Consider the following 20,520-nt stretch of genomic DNA (forward strand, 5'->3'; position numbering starts at 1 on the left):
AAATAGCTGGAAGCAGATGAGACCAAAAGCCACACCCATAAAATTTACAAATGGCCGCGCCCGCTCTTATGGCAAAAATAAGGTGGATATATTATTTATGAAGGTTTTAGTAATTTTGTGGTGTGTTTTTTTTTTTTTGCCATTATATGATTATTTGTTATTAAATAAATAAATATAAATAATCGTTTTTAGTTATTTTAGTACATCAGGTTAAATTAAATAAAAATAAGAACTGTTGCAATGCAACTAGCTGAAAATACGTTTATTTTTATTTTTTATTTCAATTTTTTTATGGTTTCGGTTTTAGTTTAATATAATTATTATTAAATTAAGTTATAGAAAGTAGTGTTGAAATTCTAAAAGCCAACATGCAAGCATGTACAATGATGAGGACGTTTTTTTTCTAATTTCAGTTCAACCACACTGTTTAGGACAAACCAGGGGGTTACATAAATTCAGAGTCAGAGATGTTATTTTTTAACTGACCACAAAAACGCAATTCTTTTCAGCGCTTCCAAACTCAAATATAAAGTTGTGTTGATGGTAAGGAGGGGAGTGGCGGGAACTGTTGTCTGTTCTCTCTCCGCTGCTGCCTCTCATGATCTCACACAGGAGTTCCTCACAACACTTTCAACGGAAAGAGTGTGAGCCGTTTGCTAAACTTCACTCCTCGGAATAAAATATTACATTTATGACCTCCGACTGTAACTTTATCTCATATTCAGGTAATAGACGGTTTTATTCGGTTTTAATATACGCTTTAATGAATACATTTGACGTTTCTGCTCTTGAGGTAATACTGCAAACTTTTTCGTTGAACGTGTTTAATAAATTTCCTCATTATAAGTTACATTTGTGTCACTGCTAATGAATATTTGTTTTCGCAGGATGAATCTGTTGAAAGTTATCTGCTCCAACGTGATTGTAAGTAATCCATAATTCAATTTAAATATACGTCTTTCCTTATATGAATAACATATGTTAATATGTGACCCTGAACCACAAAACCAGTCATAAGGTTAACGTTAAATTTTGAGAAAAATTGAGATTTATTCATCTGAAAGCTGTATAAATAAGCTTTCCATTGATGCATGGTGTGTTAAGATGAAACAATATTTGGCTGAGATACAACTATTTGAAAATCAGGAATGTGAGGGTGCAACAAAATCAAAATATTGAGAAAATCGCCTTTAAAGTTGTCCAAATTAAGTTCTTAGCAATGCATATTACTATTCAAAAGTTACGTTTTAATATATTTACTGTAGAAAATGTACAAAATATCTTCATGGAACATGATCTTTACTTAATATCCCAATGATTTTCGATCATTTTGACCCTTACAATGTATTTTTGACTATTGCTACAAATATACCAGTACTACGTAAGACTGGTTTTGTGGTCCAGGGTCACATATATGATAACAAATGCTCCTAGCATATAATGAATACCTATTTAAATTAAATTACTATTGTTTTTATATAATGGCAAACCTTTGTTTTCTTTACAAACCAAGGTTCTCATTCATCACTGCATGGAAAACGGTAATCACAGCATAATACGATCTGTAACTCAATTCAAAGCTTGAAATCACACGGATTTACAATTTACACTAAAAGGTGTCATGTGTTTGTAAACAAAAATACTCTTGTGTTTACAGTGGAAAGCAAAACCCTGCTTACACATGATGACTATTACCCCGAATACGTGCCAGATCGACAGCCGTGGCAAGTTGCCAGCAGCCTCTGCCTCCAGCGTTCAGGGACATTGGTGATGGTGTCCAATACTGAAGAGATTCAAAAGCTGAATGCCTTCCTACGATCCTTAAATATCACCCAACCCGTATGGATTGAAAGTGCAGGCGTCTTGCAAAAACATGGTAAGCACCAACCATATTCATCGCACGCCTTAAAGTTTCAATAGTAAACATTACAAATTCTTTTCCAGGTCCTCCAGACATATACGTACTTGAATTTCCAGTGCGTCCGCACCGCAAATCAGCTCGCCTTCACCACAAGTTCCCTAAAATGGAGGCACTTACGGTTTGCGCTCTTCTCCAGCTCGATCCCAATTGTCTCGGACTTTCCACAGTCTTCTCGTACGCCGTTGAATCGTTCATCAAAGAATTCCAACTCCAAGTGCAAATCACCGAAAACCAATCGGTCAACCTTGGGTTGTTGGTGCATGGTATGAACAGCACCTACATAACTGGTTTCATCAATGATGCCGCCTGGCACTTTATATGCACGAGTTGGGACGGCAATAGCGGGAAGTGGGTCATCTGGGTGGATGGAATGGTTCTGGGTTCTGGGATCGACCTCAACTCGACCAGTCACATCGGAGGCGATGGACTTTTCATGATCGGACAAGACCAGGATACCTATGGAGGCTACAACAGCGACAAGGCGCTTTGTGGGAACGTTACACAGCTGTACATGTGGGATCGTTTGCTGGTCGACTCTGAAATCCAAAGCATGGAAAAACATTGCTCACCAGTCCCTTCTGGTTTGTTCTTCAAGTGGAACGAGTCCTCACTGGAAATAGAGACGTCCCTGCAGACACATATAGGAAGCTCGCCATGTCAAGGTAGAGTCTTGCACTCTTGTGTCTTTGCATAATCATTTCTACTCCCCCGCAAATGCGATTGGAAACTGAGATGGTTGTAAATATTTCATCTGTGCGGTAATGGTGAGACCCACCCTTCACAATATATTCTTCATCACATGAGTCATGGATTCAGAGTTCCTTACTCTTTTTCTGAGACGACACATGGTCTTTACAGACTTGGAGAGCTTGAGAGCTATGACTCATTATGACATCTTTAAATTGGCGGACTAGAAGCAAACTTGGGTTTCCGGCTGCTGGGTACTAGACAGATGAATTGGCTGAAGAAGATTAATTTTCTGCTAAACTAGTTTTTGTTCTTGTCTCTCACAGGCTCCAAAATACGACCACAAGACCAGCTTGTCATCTCTGGGTTGGATCAGAGTTTGCTTCACAATTTTTCCAGTGCTTCTCACAAGACCTGTGTAACCTTTGACCCTGCAAGTGGAAAAGCGATTAATGACTCCTGCACAACACACAGAGGAAGCGTTTGCCTCTTTCCAAAAGGTGTTCACCTGCTTTAGAATATTTTGAAGCATTATTAAAGATCCAGTTTAACGCAAGTAGTGGCAGAGCTTTTCTTGAGTGAAACGCATTAGCGAAAAATAAATAAAATGTAGGGTGGGACTTGGTTCTGTCCACACTGTAAAAAGATTTCACCAGTTTCAAGTTCGGCAGCTGCCTTAAAATTTTAAGTTAAATCAACTTAAAAACTACAAGTCATTTCAACTCACGACAATACAATTAGTTAAAATAACTTGTACTTTTAAGATGATTTATCTTAAAATGTTAAGGCAGCTGCTGATCTTAAGTTTTTAAGATGAAACTGGTGACAACTTTTTACAGTGCAAGTCTGAGTGTGGATACTGTTTTTCCACTGGATATTATGACATTTAATTAGATCATGAGCTCAAATTTAAAAAAGAAGAAACATAGATAATACGCTTAAAATAACACCAACTACATGCATTAAAAATATACATGGGATTATAAATATAAAATATATCATTATAAGGACATTTCAGTGCTCCAAACGGCAATTTAAAAGGTTGCCAATGCAAATTATTTTACGCAAATTATTTTAAGATTTAGAGTGCATGTACAGTGCTTTCCAATGCATGCAAGAGCAATTTCGGTTCATGGGCTAATGATTTATATAAACCTGTTCTTTTTGTTGAGGTCATCAAAATAATTTTTTTAAACAAACTGTCAACTCGCTTGCGAGTTTGCAGTGTGAATCAGGCTCTCTTAGTGCATTATTTGGAATAATACTGAGTTCAAAATAATGACTCACTAAACTGAGAGTAATTTAGTTATGTCCTATTAAAAATGAACCAGGAACTGTTGCGGTTTATGGTTTTTAGTTTGTGAGACTATTTATTCACTGTTTGTTCATTTGAATATTTGTAAATAAATGGTCACATTCACTATATATTATGTTTTAGGAGCTAGTGACTTCCTATTTGGTTTTGTTTGTGTTTTTGTTAGTTTATGTTAGTTTTTGTTGTTTTAGTTGTGTTTTGTGTGGAGTTCTGTTGTTTTTATCTTTTGCATTTTTTTTGTTTAGTTTTTTGTTTTTGTTTTTGTTGCGTTTTCTGAGGTTTTGTTACCTCTGAAACAAAACAAAAAATAACATAAAACAAACAAAAATGCAAGACATTATTGTTTGTTTTCTGTTATTTTTTGTTTTGTTTTTGTGTTTATTTATCTATTTGTTTGCGTTTATGTTGTGGTCTTTTCTGTTGTGTTGTTTTTGTTGTGTTTTTATGTTGTGTTTTGTTGTGTGTTATCTTTTGCATTTTTGTTTTGTTTTACCTTTTTAATTGTTTTGTGTTAAGTTTCAATGTTTAGTTATCTTTCACATATTTGTTTTGTGTTTTGTTATTTTTTTGTTGTGTTTTAGTTGTTGCATTTTTTGTGTTTTATTTTGTTAACTTTGGATGTGTTTGTTGTCTTTTGCATTTTTGTGTTATGTTTTATGTTTTTTTTGTTTTGTCATCTTGAGTTTTTGTTTTATATTATTTTTTGTTGTGTTTGGTTTTGTGTTTTGTTTGCTTTTGCATTTTTGTTTTGTTTTGATATTTTTTGTGTGTTTTGTTTTTGTTTGTTTTGTGTGAGCTTTGTTATCTTTTTGCATGTTTGTTGTGTTATTTTGTGCTCTGATTTATTTTTGTTGTGTTTTGTTATCTTTTGCTTTTTTGTGTTTTGTTAATTTTAGTTTTGCGGGTTTTTTTAGCTTTTGTATTTTGTTTCATGTTAAATTGTTATTTTGATGTTTTTTGTTGTGTTTTGGTATCTTTTGCATTTATATTTTGTTTTATGTTAATTTTTGCTTTGTTGTTTTGTTTTTGTGTGGAGTTTTGTTATGTTTAGTTATCTTTTGCATTTGTTTTTGTGTTGTTTAGTTTAATTGTGTTTTGTTATCTTTTGCATATTTGTTTTTGTGTTTTGTTATTTTTTGTTGTATTGTTTTGTTTTTGTTGTGTTTTAGTTTTTGCATTTTTTTGTGTTTTATTTTTTTAATTTTGGATGTGTTTTGTTTTCTTTTGCAGTTTTGTTTTGTTTAGTTTTTTTGTTGTGTTTTGTCATCTTTTGAGTTTTTGTTTTGTTATTTTTTGTTGTGTTGTTTGGTTTTGTGTTTGTTGTGTTTTGTTTGCTTTTGCATTTTTATTTTGTTTTATTTTTTGTTGTTAAGTCTTGTTGTGTTTTGCTACCTTTTGCATTTTTGTTTTGTATTTTGTTATTTTTTGTGTGTTTTGTGTGGAGTTTTGTTATCTTTTGCATGTTTGTTTTTATGTTATTTTTGTTATGTTTTGTGTGGAGTCTTTTTTTGTTGTTTTATCTTTTGCATTTTTGTTTTGTTTTCAGTTGTTTTTTTTGTTGTGTTGTTTTTTTGTGTTGTTTTGATGTGTTTTGTTCTCTTTTTTTTAATTTTTGTTTTGTAATTTGTTGTGTTGTTTTGTTTTTGTTGTGTTTGGTGTCAAGTTTTGTTATCGTTTGCATTTTTGTTTTGTATTTTATGTTAATTTTTGTTTCGTTGAGTTGTGATTTTGCTTTGTATGGAGCCCTAAAAATGCAGTTTCTTATGCTGTTGACCATGTGTTCATAATCTAATCATTTCCCTTCTTCGTTTCAGAGCAGCTGGACTTTGGTTTTCCTGGAACCTCATTCTTCTCACAAGTCAGCGATGAGATTCATTCCAAACCTGTGAGTTAGACAGAGCTCATGGCTGGTTTTTATTATATTCACTCTAAACATACTCTACAAAGATCCAAATACAGATACTATTGACACATAGACATTCAATATAATCGTCTAATGACTTGAACTTAGACTATCTTTCTCCACAGGATACAAATGCAACATTGCTCCCTGAGAATGATCTGACTCGTCATATTTCCCTTTTGAGTGCCATATTGAGAGTTATGGACAGCAAAGCAGACATCGTTACACATTCTGATCTTCTGTACTTCACTGAAACCATCGAGAAGGCCACTCGACTCAATAAAATGACCGTTCCCACTGAAGTCTTCATATCTATGATCCGCAATTGCTTAGAACTGGTTAGCAGACTCATCAACCCTGATATGGGCGAACAATGGGAGGATTTGATAACAGAAGAGGTATGTTTTGAGTTTGAAATTGGTTCTAACCTGTTTTTAAAGAACCAAATTTACAAAAAAGTGGGTGTTGACTCTTCTGTCAGTGTCTGTTTCCTGTATCTTCTTAGAATCACCTTGGACCGTTGACAATTGTGGAGAGCATTGACAAGCTCCTGTGTACGCTGGCGGATGCTCTCTGGAATGAGCGCAAAAGCTTCACAATGTCAACAAACAACATGGGTACAGTGGATTTTTCCTCAGCATGAATTGGTAGCAGAATATTTCAGAGTCAGTATTTGTTTTCTTAAGAGGTAGCGTAATAAAGATAAACCTCTTTTGTCTGTCATTGTATTTGAGCAGTTATGACTGTTTAGCCATGGCAAATTTACTTGTCCTACCATAAAAACTGTACAAACAATGATAATTTTTTTTTATATTGAGAGTCACAATATCAGTTGCTTCCTCAGATATTCATCTGGAGCCACGGAGTCTGTCGCAGATGACCTGCGGATGTGTGTTCAAGCCTTCGAATCATGGTGGTCAGTTCGGCAGTCATGATGAGATCCTCATACCAGAGTCAGAAATGCAGAGAATCTTTACTTCGGGTGAGATAAGAAGGGCTTTTAGGTAGTTTTCTTATCTCTACAGATATCTTATAGTAATCACTCAAAAATGAAAATTACCCAATGATTTTCTCACCCTCAAGCCATCCTAGGTGTAGATGACTTTCTTCTTTCAGACGAATGCAATCAGAGTTATATTAAAAAAAATGTCCTGGCTCCTCCAAGCTTTGTAATGGCAGTGAATGGCTGTTGAGATTTCAAAGTTCAATAAAGTGCATCCATTCATCATAAAAAGTGCTCCACATGGCTCCAGAGGGTTAATAAAGGCCTTCTGAAGTGATTCGGATATGGGTATTTTTCTTACACAAACGCATTGATTTGCTTCAGAAGGCATTTACAGTGAGGGAAATACCCTGCTGATTTTGTATGTTTGCCCACTGACAAAGAAATGATCAGTCTATAATTTTATATGTTTAGAATATTAGGGATGCACCGATCCATATCGGCCGATCACTTGCGCCTTTTGTCAGTAAAGCCGGTTCTGTAATCAGCGGTAAATGCCATCAGGTGCGTGATTTCACGTTGAGCCGTATATACTACACACAGCCGTTGTTCACTGACGAGCTGCGCACTTTCACACTGATAATGAACATTGATTTGTGCAGCTCGTCGGTAAACAACGGCTGTGTGTAGTATACACGGCTCAACGTGAAATCACGCACCTGATGGCATTTACCGCTGATTACAGAACCGGCTTTACTGACAAAACGCGCAAGCATGATCGGCCGATTCGTATCGGTGCATCCCTAATATAAATACAATATTTATTTGAACAGTGAGAGACAGAATAACAACAAAAAAAATCCAGAAAAACGCATTTCAAAAAAGTTATAAATTAATTTTCATTTCAATGAGTGAAATAAGTATTTAACCCCTTCACAAAACATGACTTAGTACATGGTGGCAAAACGCTTGTTAGCAATCACAGAGGTCAGACATTTCTTGTAGTTGGCCTCCAGGTTTGCACACATCTCTGGAGGGATTTTCTCCCGCTCCTCTCTGCAGATCCTCTCCAAGTCATTAAGGTTTCGAGGCTGACGTTTGACAACTCAAACCTTCAACTCCCTCCACAGATTTCCTATGGGATTAAGGTCTGGAGACTGGCTAGGCCACTCCAGGACCTTAATGTGCTTCTTCTTGAGCCCACTCCTTTGTTGTATTGGCCGTGTATTTTGGGTCATTGTCATGCTGGAATACCCATCCACAACCCATTTTCAATGCCCTGGCTGAGGGAAGGAGGTTCTCACCCAAGATTTGATACATAGCCCTGTCCATCGTTACTTTGATGCGGTGCAGTGGTTCTGTCCCCTAAGCCAAAAAACACCCCCAAAGCATAATGTTTCCACCTCCATGTTTGACGGTGAAGGTGTTCTTGGGGTTATAGACAGCATTCCTCCTCCTCCAAACCCAGCGAGTTGAGTTGATGCCAAAGAGCTTGATTTTGGTCTCATCTGACCACAACACTTTCACCCAGATCTCCTCTGAATCATTCAGATGTGCATTGGCAAACTTCATTTGGGCCTGTACACATTCTTTCTTGAGCAGGGGGACCTTTCGGGCACTGGAGGATTTCAGTCCTTCACGGCGTAGTGTGTTACCAATTGTTTTCTTGGTGATTGTGATCCCACCTGCCTTGAGATCATTGACAAGAGCCTCTCGTGTAGTTCTGGGCTGATTCCTCATCGTTCTCATGATCATTGAACCTCCACGAGGTGAGATCTTGCATTGAAGGAGATTCACAGTTATTTTGTGTTTCTTCCATTCGCGAATAATCCCACCAACTGTTGTCACCTTCTCACCAAGCTGCTTGGCGATGGTTTTGTAGCCCACTCCAGCCTTGTGTAGGTCTACAGTCTTGTCCCTGACATCCTTGGACAGCTCTTTGGTCTTGGCCATGGTGGAGAGTTTGAAATCTGATTGATTGATTGCTTCTGTGGACAGGTGTCTTTTATACAGGTAGCAAATTGAGATTACGAGCACTCCCTTTAAGATAGTACTCCTAATCTCAGCTCGTTACCTGTATAAAAGACACCTGGGAGCCATAAGTCTTGCTGATTGATAGGGAATCAAATACTTATTTCACTTCAATACTTAAACTTATAAGCCAAGACATTTTTAATGTAACTCTGATTATATTCTTCTGAAAGAAGAAAGCCATATTCATCTAGGATGGCTTGAGGGTGAGTAAATCATGGGGTAATTTTCATTTTTGGGTAAATAATTCCTTTCATAATAAGCAACTGTTTGCTAATATTACTTGACAGGCCACAAGGAAGTGATGCTTATTCATACCTATTACAATAACCTGTTAGACATCTTGTCCAGGCTGGAGGTGAAAACCCTTTCTGACCAACAGAAAGACAATAGGTTAGCATGAGCCTGATAAAATTTTTTTTACACTAATATTAATGTTTAAATCTTTTTCTTTGGATTTACAGTTGACTGCGGCCATTGTAATGCTGTTTTGTTCATGTGTTAGGCATCACACTGGTCAGCTGTCCACAGCAGTGATCTCAGCAACAGTGCGGGACGTTTCCAGGGCAGAAAATGTTCCTGTCTCTGTCCAGTACACCCTATCCTCTGGGATTACGGTAAAAAGACTGGAAGGAGTGAATGTCTTCAATTAACCTTCAATTAACTAAAACCATAAAAAACACGTTTTTGTTACTAGGAATAAAATAAACATTAACTGAAAGAAACCAAACGAAACGAAAAAACTTGTTTCTTATTTTCTTATTTTCATGTAGTCTAACTTAGTACTAAAATAGCTAAAACTAAAAATTAAATATTAGTAATTAACTATGTAGAATTACTAAAAGTAATAAAAAGACAAAAACACAACATAATCACTAATTAATGATCTATAAAACATAAACTGAAAATATAAAAATAAAGCTAAAGTAAACTAAAATAGTTTTATATTCTATAAAAATGATTATTTTTCCTTTTTTCTTATTTAGGCCCAGTATTCCAGACAAGTGACTCCTGTCTGTGTCTTTTGGAATATCATGTAAGTGAACGTAATCCTGTTACAAAACTGCTAATAGATGTTATGTCGTATTACAGTGTCTTGTTTGGGTCTGATGTAGTGTCTCATGTCCAAAGGGCGGGTCATACAAGTTCTTGGTCCAATAAAGGGTGCAGAGTGTTGCCTTCTGCTCCTGAAGTCACTTCCTGCTTCTGCAACCACACCACCAATTTTGCTGTCCTCATGAATTATATGGAGCACAGGGTATGTTTACACTTTGTGCTTTCAGCTGTAACAAGAATGTAACAAATACACACTTTTTTTTTAAATATATTTTTTTATTGTACTATATATTTACTCAAACACACACACACACACACACACACACACACACACGTTATATATATATGTACACACACACACCCCGATTCGAATATGGTATTTGAATATATGAATATAAAAGTAGAATAAGAAGATATGATACTCATTAAATTCATTATTATTAATAATAGTAATAAATTAATAATAATTATTAAAAAAACAAATAATAATAATAATTATTTTCCACACACCAAAACATATAAAATACAGTATTATGCATGTTATTTTATTTTATTTTATTTATTAGTATAAATAATTTATTCATAAAATATGGTATGTAAAATGAATATGATATATATTAAATATTATCAAAATATATCTAAAATATTAAATGGAACTTTTGCTTAAATGCATTACATAATAAATACATTTATTTTATGTATGGATAAAAAGTATCTATACTGATATAAATATTAATATATTAATAATAGTAAAAATAAAATTAAACAGATAATAATAATAAAAGTAATTACTATTACTACACAATTTATTTTATTTATTAGTAAAATATATATTTTTTATTTACTTATACAAATATGGTATATAAATATATATGATATATATTAAATATGAAACATTTTTATTTATGTTATTTATAGATACAATTTTATAGAAATTTAAATAATAATAAATGAATAATAATAACAATAACAATAATAATAATAAAACTATTTAAACAATAAATAATAATAATAATAATAATTAATATTATGTACACACACTAATATATACAAAATACAATATTATTTATACACATTATTTTATTTATTAGTATAAATTTATTCGTAAAAATATGGTATATATATTTAAAAAAAGGATATATATATATATATATATATATATATATAAATAGATAAAATATGTATACTAATATCAAAATTAATACATTAATAATAATTATCATTATTAATAAACCTATTTCAACAATAAAAAAATATATACGCATTCAAATGTATAAAATATTTATGATATATTAAATATTAAATAAGTATGTATTTATACTATTATCAAAATGAATACATTAATAATAATTATAATATATATAATATATAAGTAGTAATTATTATTATTATATACATACATTCAAATATATAAAATATATATGAGATATATTAAAATATAAATCATTTCTATTTTATTTATAGATAAATATGTATACTAATATCAAAAATTAATACATTAATAATAATTATTATTAATAAACCTATTTCAACATTAAATAAATAATAATAATAAAATAAAATAATAATTATTATATACACACATTCAAATATATAAAAAATACAATATTATTTACACACATTTATTAGTATAAATAATTTCATAAAAAATATTGTGTATAAAATATATACAATATATATTAATAAATTAGCATTAATAATTATTAATAATAAAAACTAATTCAACAACAATAATAATAATTATTATTATATACATTGTAATATATACAAAATGCAATATTATTTATCCACATCATGTATTTTAAATATTAGTACTAATAATTTATTTATAAAAATGGTATGTAAAATATATATGATATATATTAAATATTATGAAACATTTTTATATTTTATTTATAGATAAAAAATATTTAAACTAATAATAATTATTATTAATAATAAACCTATTTCAACACTAATAATAATAATATGAATTATTATTATTATTATGCACACACACATTCTAATGTATACAAAATACAATATTATTTATACACACTGTTCATTTTATTTTAGTTTATGTATTAGTATAAATAATTTATTCATAAAACCATGGTGTGTAAAATATATATTAAATTTAATAAATTAATAATAACAATTAATAAAACAAATTCAATAACAACAACAATGATAGTAATTATTATCATTATTGTATCACACATTGTAATATATACAAAATGCAACATTATTTGTACTCATTATTTTATTTATATTTTATTAAAAATGATTTATTCATAAAATATGGTGTATAAAGTATATAAGATATATATTAAATATGAATAAATCATTAATAAAACAAATTCAACAACAACAACAACAATACTTATTATTATTATATACACACATTGTAATATAAACAAAATGCAAAATGATTTATACGCATTTATTTTATTTTATATTTTAGTACAAGTTATTTTAAAAAATGTATATAAAATATATATGATGTGTATATATTAAATATTATGAAAAGATATCTAAAATATTAAATATAATTTTTACTTAAATGCTTTAAGCAATACATTTTATTTTTAGATAAAAATATTTATACTAATATAAACATGGTGCAATATGCAAGTCTTAAAATTATGGTATTAGCCATTTAACCTTTTACATAAGTACATCACTGCTCACATTTTCTGTTATAACACAGTCTGTCCAAAAGAGGTCACTGTTAGCTCACAAACACAAGTCTTTGTGTTTGCGTATCGATCATTATATGAGAAGTTCCTCTGTAGAACTTCATAAGAAACAAATATGATCACACTAATGCCTGAGCGCCACTTCATCACATCATTCATCCCACTAACAGCATCGACCCTCATACACACGCTAGTTAACGTATATTTCCAGTGCGTTAGATTGAGAGACAGACGGAGCGTTAGGAATACGAGATCGTTGTGTTTTGATGGGTCTTCTCCCCGCAGTGGAGCGCTAAAGAAGAGAGCATCTTGACGAAGCTGACGTTTATCGGATCCGGAGCGTCTCTCTGCGCGCTGGTGGTGACCTTGATGCTGTTTACCGTGTTAGAGTAAGTGGTTTTCACCGATGCACTACCACGCCGACAGCATGACAAGAGCCGTGCGCTTCTGCTGGGGAAATCGCTAGCTTTTTATGATGTCTAACTTCCAGCGTCGGGTTCAGAAGGGTCACGGCGTAGCATAACATTTGCTTGACTCTGAGCACCACGCGGCCTGTCAATAGCGCTCAGTTGTGAGGCTGAATAAGTATTGAAAACCACTAATCGGCTAATTAGTGCTCTGTGCCAAATGAGGCCGAAGCTGAAGTTTTATGGTGACATTACAGGGGAGTTAATTAAAGGGAAGGGGCACACAAAGAGAGGTTAATCAGCGCGGTATCAGCCAAGCTGGTTGCTTTAAGAGATTGATGGCCTGTTAATCAAACCACACTCACACATACTTCAACTGGGTTAACAAAATAAATACAGTTTAGTATCATAAACATTTGCCATTAGATTGTCAAAATGTGTCTGATTGATGGCGAAAAATAAATGTGTATATATATGACAAAAAAGTGTTTCTTTGTTTTAACAGCATCCCGAAGTCTGATCGGACATCAGTCCACAAAAATCTTTTTGTGTCTTTGACTTGTGCTCAAATTGTCCTTCTCTGCAGTGGTTCTGCTGTTCATAATAAGGTTTGGTGTTTTTTATAGTTTTATTTGGTACATTCAGAATTAGGTTGTAATATATTATGAATAAGAATATTTGCTGTAATCATTATATTATTTATGCAGTAGTGTATTTAGCTGTAGTTGGCAACAACACTGCTATGCATAATAATATATTTTTTATATTATAATACATTTTTTTAAATATTAAATAATATAATTAAAATATATGTTTTTTAAAATAGGATTAATATATTTTTATTTCAGTTTTGCCTTTAGTTACTTTAATACTTCATCCTAAACATATATATTTATTATTACAGGCAACTTTTTTTTTATAAATAAAATATTTATTTTATTTAATTTCAACTTTATTTTAATTACCTAAAACATTTTGTATATTTAATTTGTTTATTGTTTTTAATAATAAATAATATAATTAAAATAATTAACAATATAATAATACAGTATATAAAATAAATCTAAAAATACAATTAAAATATTTCAGTTAATTATGAAGGCAACATTTCTATTTTTTTTTTTTTTTTTTAGTTTTTCATGCAATATATTTGTATTTCAATTATAATTTTTTTAGACTTCGCTTTAGTTGGTTAACAACACTGCTATGCATGAGAATATTTTGATATAATGCTTTTTTAATATTAAATAATGTAATTAAAATAATTAAAGTCCCCCTGAAATCAAAATTAAAGTTTTTTGGCTTTTAGTATGAATATATTAGCCTTAAGGTTATCTATAAGCTAATGTGCTGCAAAACGAAGACAAAATTCGCGTTTACAAGATATGGGCATTCAAAACTTACAGTCTCGTCACTTCCGCCAATATGAATCAAGGATTTGGATGATATCACCGTGCACTTCAGTTTCTCATCAAACGTTCTGTCCAATCAAATACTCTCTAGAGTCCGTAGTGTCCCGCCCCCTACACAGAGACGCGGAGGAGATCATAAGCGCTCATATGTGCGGTCGGCATGTATTAAACTACACTCGACTACACTTGAATCACTATTTCGTTTTAGCAAGTTTCATATTGAATCTGTGGGGTAATTTATTAGTCTGTGGCTGTCATAAGCTTACAAATGCGGCTTTACCGAGCTCAACGGCTCTTGCCCGAGCAGAGATAAATGGAACGCTATTGGCTATTCAAAATTATTGGGCGGGGCTGGGCGATATGTTTTTGTTTCAGTTAAAAGTACGTCACCACATAGAATAACGCTGCGTGTTTCAAGGCGCTTCAGTGGACCTTTAACAATAAAACAATATTATGTACAGTATATAAAATAAATATAAGATATTTTTAAGTATATAATAGTTTATTTTTATTTGTTAAAGTTTAGTTCAGTAATTTCAGTACTTCAGCATATTCAATTTCAGATAGCTGCCAAAGCTACATGTCCAAACCCTTTGTTTATTATTTTTTTTATTTCTAAGTTATTGATCTATCTATTCAATTTCAGCTTTATTTTAATTACCTAAAACGTTTTTATTAGTTTTACTGTAGTAACTGTTGTTTTAACAACAACAGCACTACTGCACACACAAGTTTTGATATAAATGTATTAAGAATATTAAAATAATAGCCTATTTTACATTAGTATACACCATACAAGGTCATGTATTACAGTGTTTTTACTATGTTTAAGAGGGTCAGTGTCCAACCACAGCAAAATCACTCTAACGCACATCCTCAAGTGCCTTACTGCTTTATTAAATGCTATCAGGGCTATAATATTGAATTTTTAAAAAGGAAACCAAGTCTATTTCCAGCACAAACTTAGTACCATGAGTCTGACATTGTCTTAAAACAACATTAGCATTGTTGCCATATTTGGCGTTGGATAAGCTGGCGTACGGCCACGTTTGTGTGGCTGTTTGATCTTTTGACCCCTGACTGCCTGCTCTCTGACCTTTGCCCCGTAGGTGGCCTGCATGCTTGTGGCAGCTCTGATGCATCTGTTCTTCATGTCGGCGTTCAGCTGGATGCTGGTCGAGGGCCTGCTGCTCTGGAGCAAAGTAGTGAGCGTTAATTTGAGCGAGGACCGACACATGAAATACTACTACCTGATTGGCTGGGGTAATGAGACTCCACCCCCAAATCTCCTCTGCAATCTGTTGTACTAAACAGTTATTGATTGGGTTCAAGAGTACAGGAATGCAGGTTCCCTGTTGATTTGATGGCTTTGTGCTTTATTGTTGCACTGAATATTCTTATATACTTCATGATTTTATGTTACACTACTTTTTATTTTTTCTTAATTTAGACTAGTCTGTAACTATTCAGTCATCAAATTAAATGTTAAAATATCCAAACTGTAGAAAAGTGAACATTTATACCTGCCATGTAAACTGTGACATTTATATTCAACCTCACTGTTACCGCAAACCATTTATTTAAAATAAAAAATAGCATAACTTAATAGCACTATAAAATAGCACTTGTGCTCCAAAATTTCAGGAGCACATTCTAACCAATAATAAAAAATCGGATTAAAAAAATAGCCTTTTTCAATTATGAGGTGATATTTGACTCCTTACAGGGGAATTTTGTTGAACTTCATTAAAAGTGTATCATATTTTATGTCCATTTTTTTAAATGATATATTTTTAAGCTTTTTAAAAAAGCTTTTCTAATTAAAACAACAGAATAAGAACAAGTAGGATAAGAATAAGTTACCAATCAAAGGAAAACAGTATTAACAAAATTAATTTGTACTACAGAGGTGGCACAGAAAAACACAAAAGTGGCTTGTATTTTCATATGTTTAATGGGGCTCAGAGGTGGCATGAGTGCAATCAAATTCATGTTGAGATTGTTTTAAATATAAAATATTGCATGCAGAAATATTAAATGATTTAAGTAACTGAAAAGATAACTAAATCTGCCAGTAGGTGGCAGCAACTGATTTAATTATTGAATCATTCATTCATTTGATTCGTTCGAACAGCTGATTTATTCAGGAATAAAGCAAGTGACCATCTTTATGAATGGGAAATTGAATCATTGACTCACTAGATATCTTTAAAAATGACCCTTCATTCATAAACGAGACACCGCTGTGTTTGAATGGAGGTGCGCAGTGGCTCAGTTGTGACTATTTTTGACGACGAAATAGAGCAAAATCCGGCAGTAGTGTTATAGTCAGACAATGTAAGTCTCTTAATAATAACTTCTTGTTTATTTAACTTGTATTAAATCGATATCTCATTTACAAACTCCCTTAAAAATTATTAAAAGCGGTCACTCATCTTAGTTCATCGCAATCTCTCAAAGTTGTAATTATAATCAACGACGCTCTCTATACTGCACAATCAGTCTCTTATTTACACTCTCTCTACACTTTGTTTATGAAAGGATTCATGAGATATGTTCATGATACATTACTCGACGTTGGAAAACCGTTGCAAAAAAATATGCTGATCGGGTCAGTCGAACATGGTGTTCATAAATATTTTTTCATAGTCGCACACAGTAGTTTTCAGTCACAAATCCCTGCATAAGTATTCTTTTCAAGCCAAACATTTAAGAAAATGTGCTCAGTTTTAAAGCGACACCTGTAATGTAGAAATGTGTGTTGTTTAACAGGTCTGCCTGTGCTGATCGTGACCATCACACTGGCCTCTGCTTCTGGGAATTACTCAGCGGACGGTCACTGCTGGCTCAGTGTTCAGAACGGCGTCATATGGGGCTTTGCAGGACCTGTCATCTTTATTATTATGGTATGTCTTTACTTATGCCATTATTGTCTTTTATAAAAATGGTAATGATGATAATAATAAATAAAAACCACCTGTGACAAACAGTATTATGTACGTCTTTAAATATTCCATTTTCTGTCCATTTCAAATAAAAAAATAAATTATAAAAAAACAGATTAGCCACTTAATTTTAGAAAAAAATAATACAATTATTATAAATTTTTTTAAAGGAATATTTGCACAATTTTTAATCTGTATTAATATGTATTAATTTGAACAGTAAACCTCTGTTTGTTTGCCAGAAAATAAAAGGGTTTCATTTTTATTTGATTAAAAATAAATAAATCTTTAATGCCTTAATTTAATTATCACAAAAAATAAACACAGGAATTTCTGTAAGAAAAAAAGTAGGGGCCTATTGTTCAAAATGTTGAAATTGAGAGTTTTGGACTTATTTTTTCATTGAAATACAAATATGTAATATAAAACATTTTTTTTTATACTCATGTGACCCTGAACCACAAAACCAGTCATAAGCGTAAATTTTTTTAAGATTGAGATGTATTCATTATCTGAAAACTGAATAAATAAGCTTTCCATTGATGTATGGTTTGTCGAGATACAACTATCTGGAATCTGAGGGTGCAAAAAATCTAAATATTGTGAAAAGCACCTTTAAAGTTGTCCAGATGAAGTTCTTAGCAATGCATATTACTAATCAAAAATTAAGTTTTAATATATTTACAGTAGGAAACTTACAAAATATCTTCATGGAACATGATCTTTACCTAATGTCCTAATGACTTTTGCCATAAAAGAAAAGTTGATCATTTTGACTCATACAATGTATTTTTGGCTATTGCTACAAATATACCCATGCTATTAATGACAGGTTTTAAGGTTTTTGGTACATATAAATAAATTCGACTTGATTCTCGAAATATTTTCAACTTTATTCTCGTAATATATCTCATCATTTTAGATTTTTTCATTTTTTAACATGGCACTAAAACACTCGTGGCACATATATAAATTGGATTTTTATAATGTTACTAATGTTAGTATTTATTACTTTAATATATAACATTTGTCTAAAGTTTATATTGTTTCATGTATTTTAATATACTGCAAATAACACACACACTAAGTGGTAGCACTTTTTATTTATATATGTGCTCTTATATGTGTGTATGTTTAATAATAATAATAATAATGCTTTTATAGATAGATGTATGATTCTAATACCTATGTTTATTATACAGTACGTATTTGTATTATTTCAGGTAAATATCATGATTCTGACCCGTGTGGTCGTGATCACCATCGCCACAGCCAAGCGGAGATCTTTAATGATGACTCTGAACACCAGCCCAGAAGAGCAAATCTCTGAACAGATAAGGTACAGATAAGACATCGTTCTCCCGCTCATATTTAGACACAGGAACGATACAGTTTCTCTATCGCCACATGGAGGCACCCTTTCACAGCTGTGTGCTCGCTGCCGGTCCATCCGCCTGTGGAGTCCGACTGATCCTCAGTCATTTTGGCTTTCTATTAAAATGATCTATTTGCACATTACAGCCTCTTTCAACATCAAATGTTTTGTTTGTTTTTCGGCCCATTAATGGAACGACCCGACCTTTTTTTTCCACTCAAAGTAAACTTTCAGACAGCTCAGTCACTGCGGGAACCCGGCGTTATGTGTTACTTAAAAACAAGCCGTTCTCATGTCGGTTTATAGATTCAGCTTCTCCTTGAGACCGTAAATAACCACCACGCAAATTAAGCTGCCACACGTAACCCGGCATTTCGACGCGTCTGGACCTCCAGCATCAGTCGCTGAGGGCCCCTGTGTGTAAAAAATATCAATGTGACTCTTGAAAGCCGGTGGTCGAATCCAAGGAAAATCAAACACACGCTTCCTCCGGCTGGCAGGCCCCGTTCGGACGGCAGCTGGTTCGCTTTAGCGGTTACCTGAATAGGGAGGTAATTTTATACTAAACAGAATTAAAAGCGATTTAGCGTGGAAATTGTCACAATGTGAGAATAAGCAGCAGCTCCCGTTGTGCTGGGAATGACCCCTGAAATCTGTCGACGGCCTTATATGCGGACGATTGTATTAAAATAAAGTGTTTTCCTCACTTTTAGGGCGGCGGTGAAAGCCGTACTGGTTTTGTTGCCCATCCTAGGCCTGACGTGGCTCTGCGGCGTCCTGGTGCCGTTCTCCGTGGTCATCGCTTACGTCTTCAGCCTCCTGAACTCGCTGCAGGTAAGAGCGTTCACGCCGAAGCCCACGGCGGTTTTAGCTGAGGTAAACAGTGGGGAGTGAAGAGATAATTGCTGTTTAACATGGAGACGGCACAGACTGAGAGCATCTGTGTGTGTGAGACGCCAGTTTTATTCTGACTTCTGGTAAACGCCGGGACTCTATTCTCGCCTTTTCGACGTTCGTGCAGTCGCTTTTCTTAGCGTTTGTCTTTTGGTAACTGTCAGAATGTGGGTGAAATTATTTTTGGCGAAAGACAAAGGATTCCGAACGGATCCTCTGTTACTTCCTTTTCCCGTTAAATCATTATAAACGGTGGTTGAAATTCTTCCTAAAGCCTTTATTACGGCCAAGCTGCTCTTTTTTTCTGTGTTTGAACATTCTGGGAAATTTTCTTGGTCGTTTAATTTATTTTTGAATGTCGTTATTATTATTATAGTTTAAAAAAGAAGAACATATGTATGTTATTTACTGTTAATTTAGTATTAATACCACATTTCAGCTGGCTCAAATTTAAAATATGCTAAATATAGCATATGTTTTTAATTTTCTACTGTCTTGTGGAAAATGTGTACTGCAGCTAATAAAACTGATTTTTTTTTGTTCTGTGCATGATTAACAATTCTGAAATTGGCAGTAATCATTTTTAGAATTTATTTGATCATTTATATTATTAATGGTAGGTGTTATTTGAGTTTTATTTTAAAACATTTGAAATAATTTTTAAAATATATATTGATTATACATTTTAAAATCAAAAACAGAATCACGTCATAATTTTCTGCTGTCTTGTGGAAAATGTGTACAGCAGCTTTCAAAACATATTTTTTATTTTATTATTTTTTTGGTCTTGTTCTGTGCATGATTAACAGTTCTGAAATTGACAAAATATATTTTTTTAGAATTTATTTAGAGAATTCTGGTATTTTTTTGTATTATTATTTAAAATAATTTGTAATAGTTATTAGAATACATATTAATTATACATTTAAGCGGGTGCAAAATCAAGATATGCT

At 32.7% G+C, this 20,520-nt stretch overlaps 1 protein-coding gene across 1 annotated transcript; it reads left to right on the forward strand.

Moving 5' to 3' along the window:
* The first annotated feature begins 1,531 nt into the window (after window positions 1-1,531).
* Window positions 1,532-19,567, forward strand: LOC141338106 (adhesion G protein-coupled receptor D2-like). Its single transcript, XM_073843667.1, has 18 exons — window positions 1,532-1,541; window positions 1,658-1,876; window positions 1,945-2,583; window positions 2,935-3,108; window positions 5,738-5,808; window positions 5,952-6,224; window positions 6,332-6,443; window positions 6,671-6,808; window positions 9,091-9,193; window positions 9,306-9,417; window positions 9,787-9,836; window positions 9,932-10,058; window positions 12,820-12,923; window positions 13,447-13,549; window positions 15,463-15,616; window positions 17,126-17,259; window positions 18,522-18,637; window positions 19,387-19,567. Exons 1-18 carry the CDS (start codon window positions 1,532-1,534, stop codon window positions 19,565-19,567), a joined length of 2,820 nt encoding a protein of 939 aa, XP_073699768.1.
* The last annotated feature ends 953 nt before the right edge of the window (window positions 19,568-20,520 follow it).

Source organism: Garra rufa, chromosome 7 (genome assembly GCF_049309525.1).
Source record: "Garra rufa chromosome 7, GarRuf1.0, whole genome shotgun sequence".
NCBI lineage: Eukaryota > Metazoa > Chordata > Actinopteri > Cypriniformes > Cyprinidae > Garra > Garra rufa.

Bases quoted from the DNA above. Each gene is read 5' to 3' on its own strand.
- LOC141338106 (XM_073843667.1), top strand. The intron at 6,225-6,331 runs GTATGTTTTGAG...GTATCTTCTTAG, and splicing joins AGGATTTGATAACAGAAGAG to AATCACCTTGGACCGTTGAC. The intron at 10,059-12,819 runs GTATGTTTACAC...TTCTCCCCGCAG, and splicing joins TGAATTATATGGAGCACAGG to TGGAGCGCTAAAGAAGAGAG.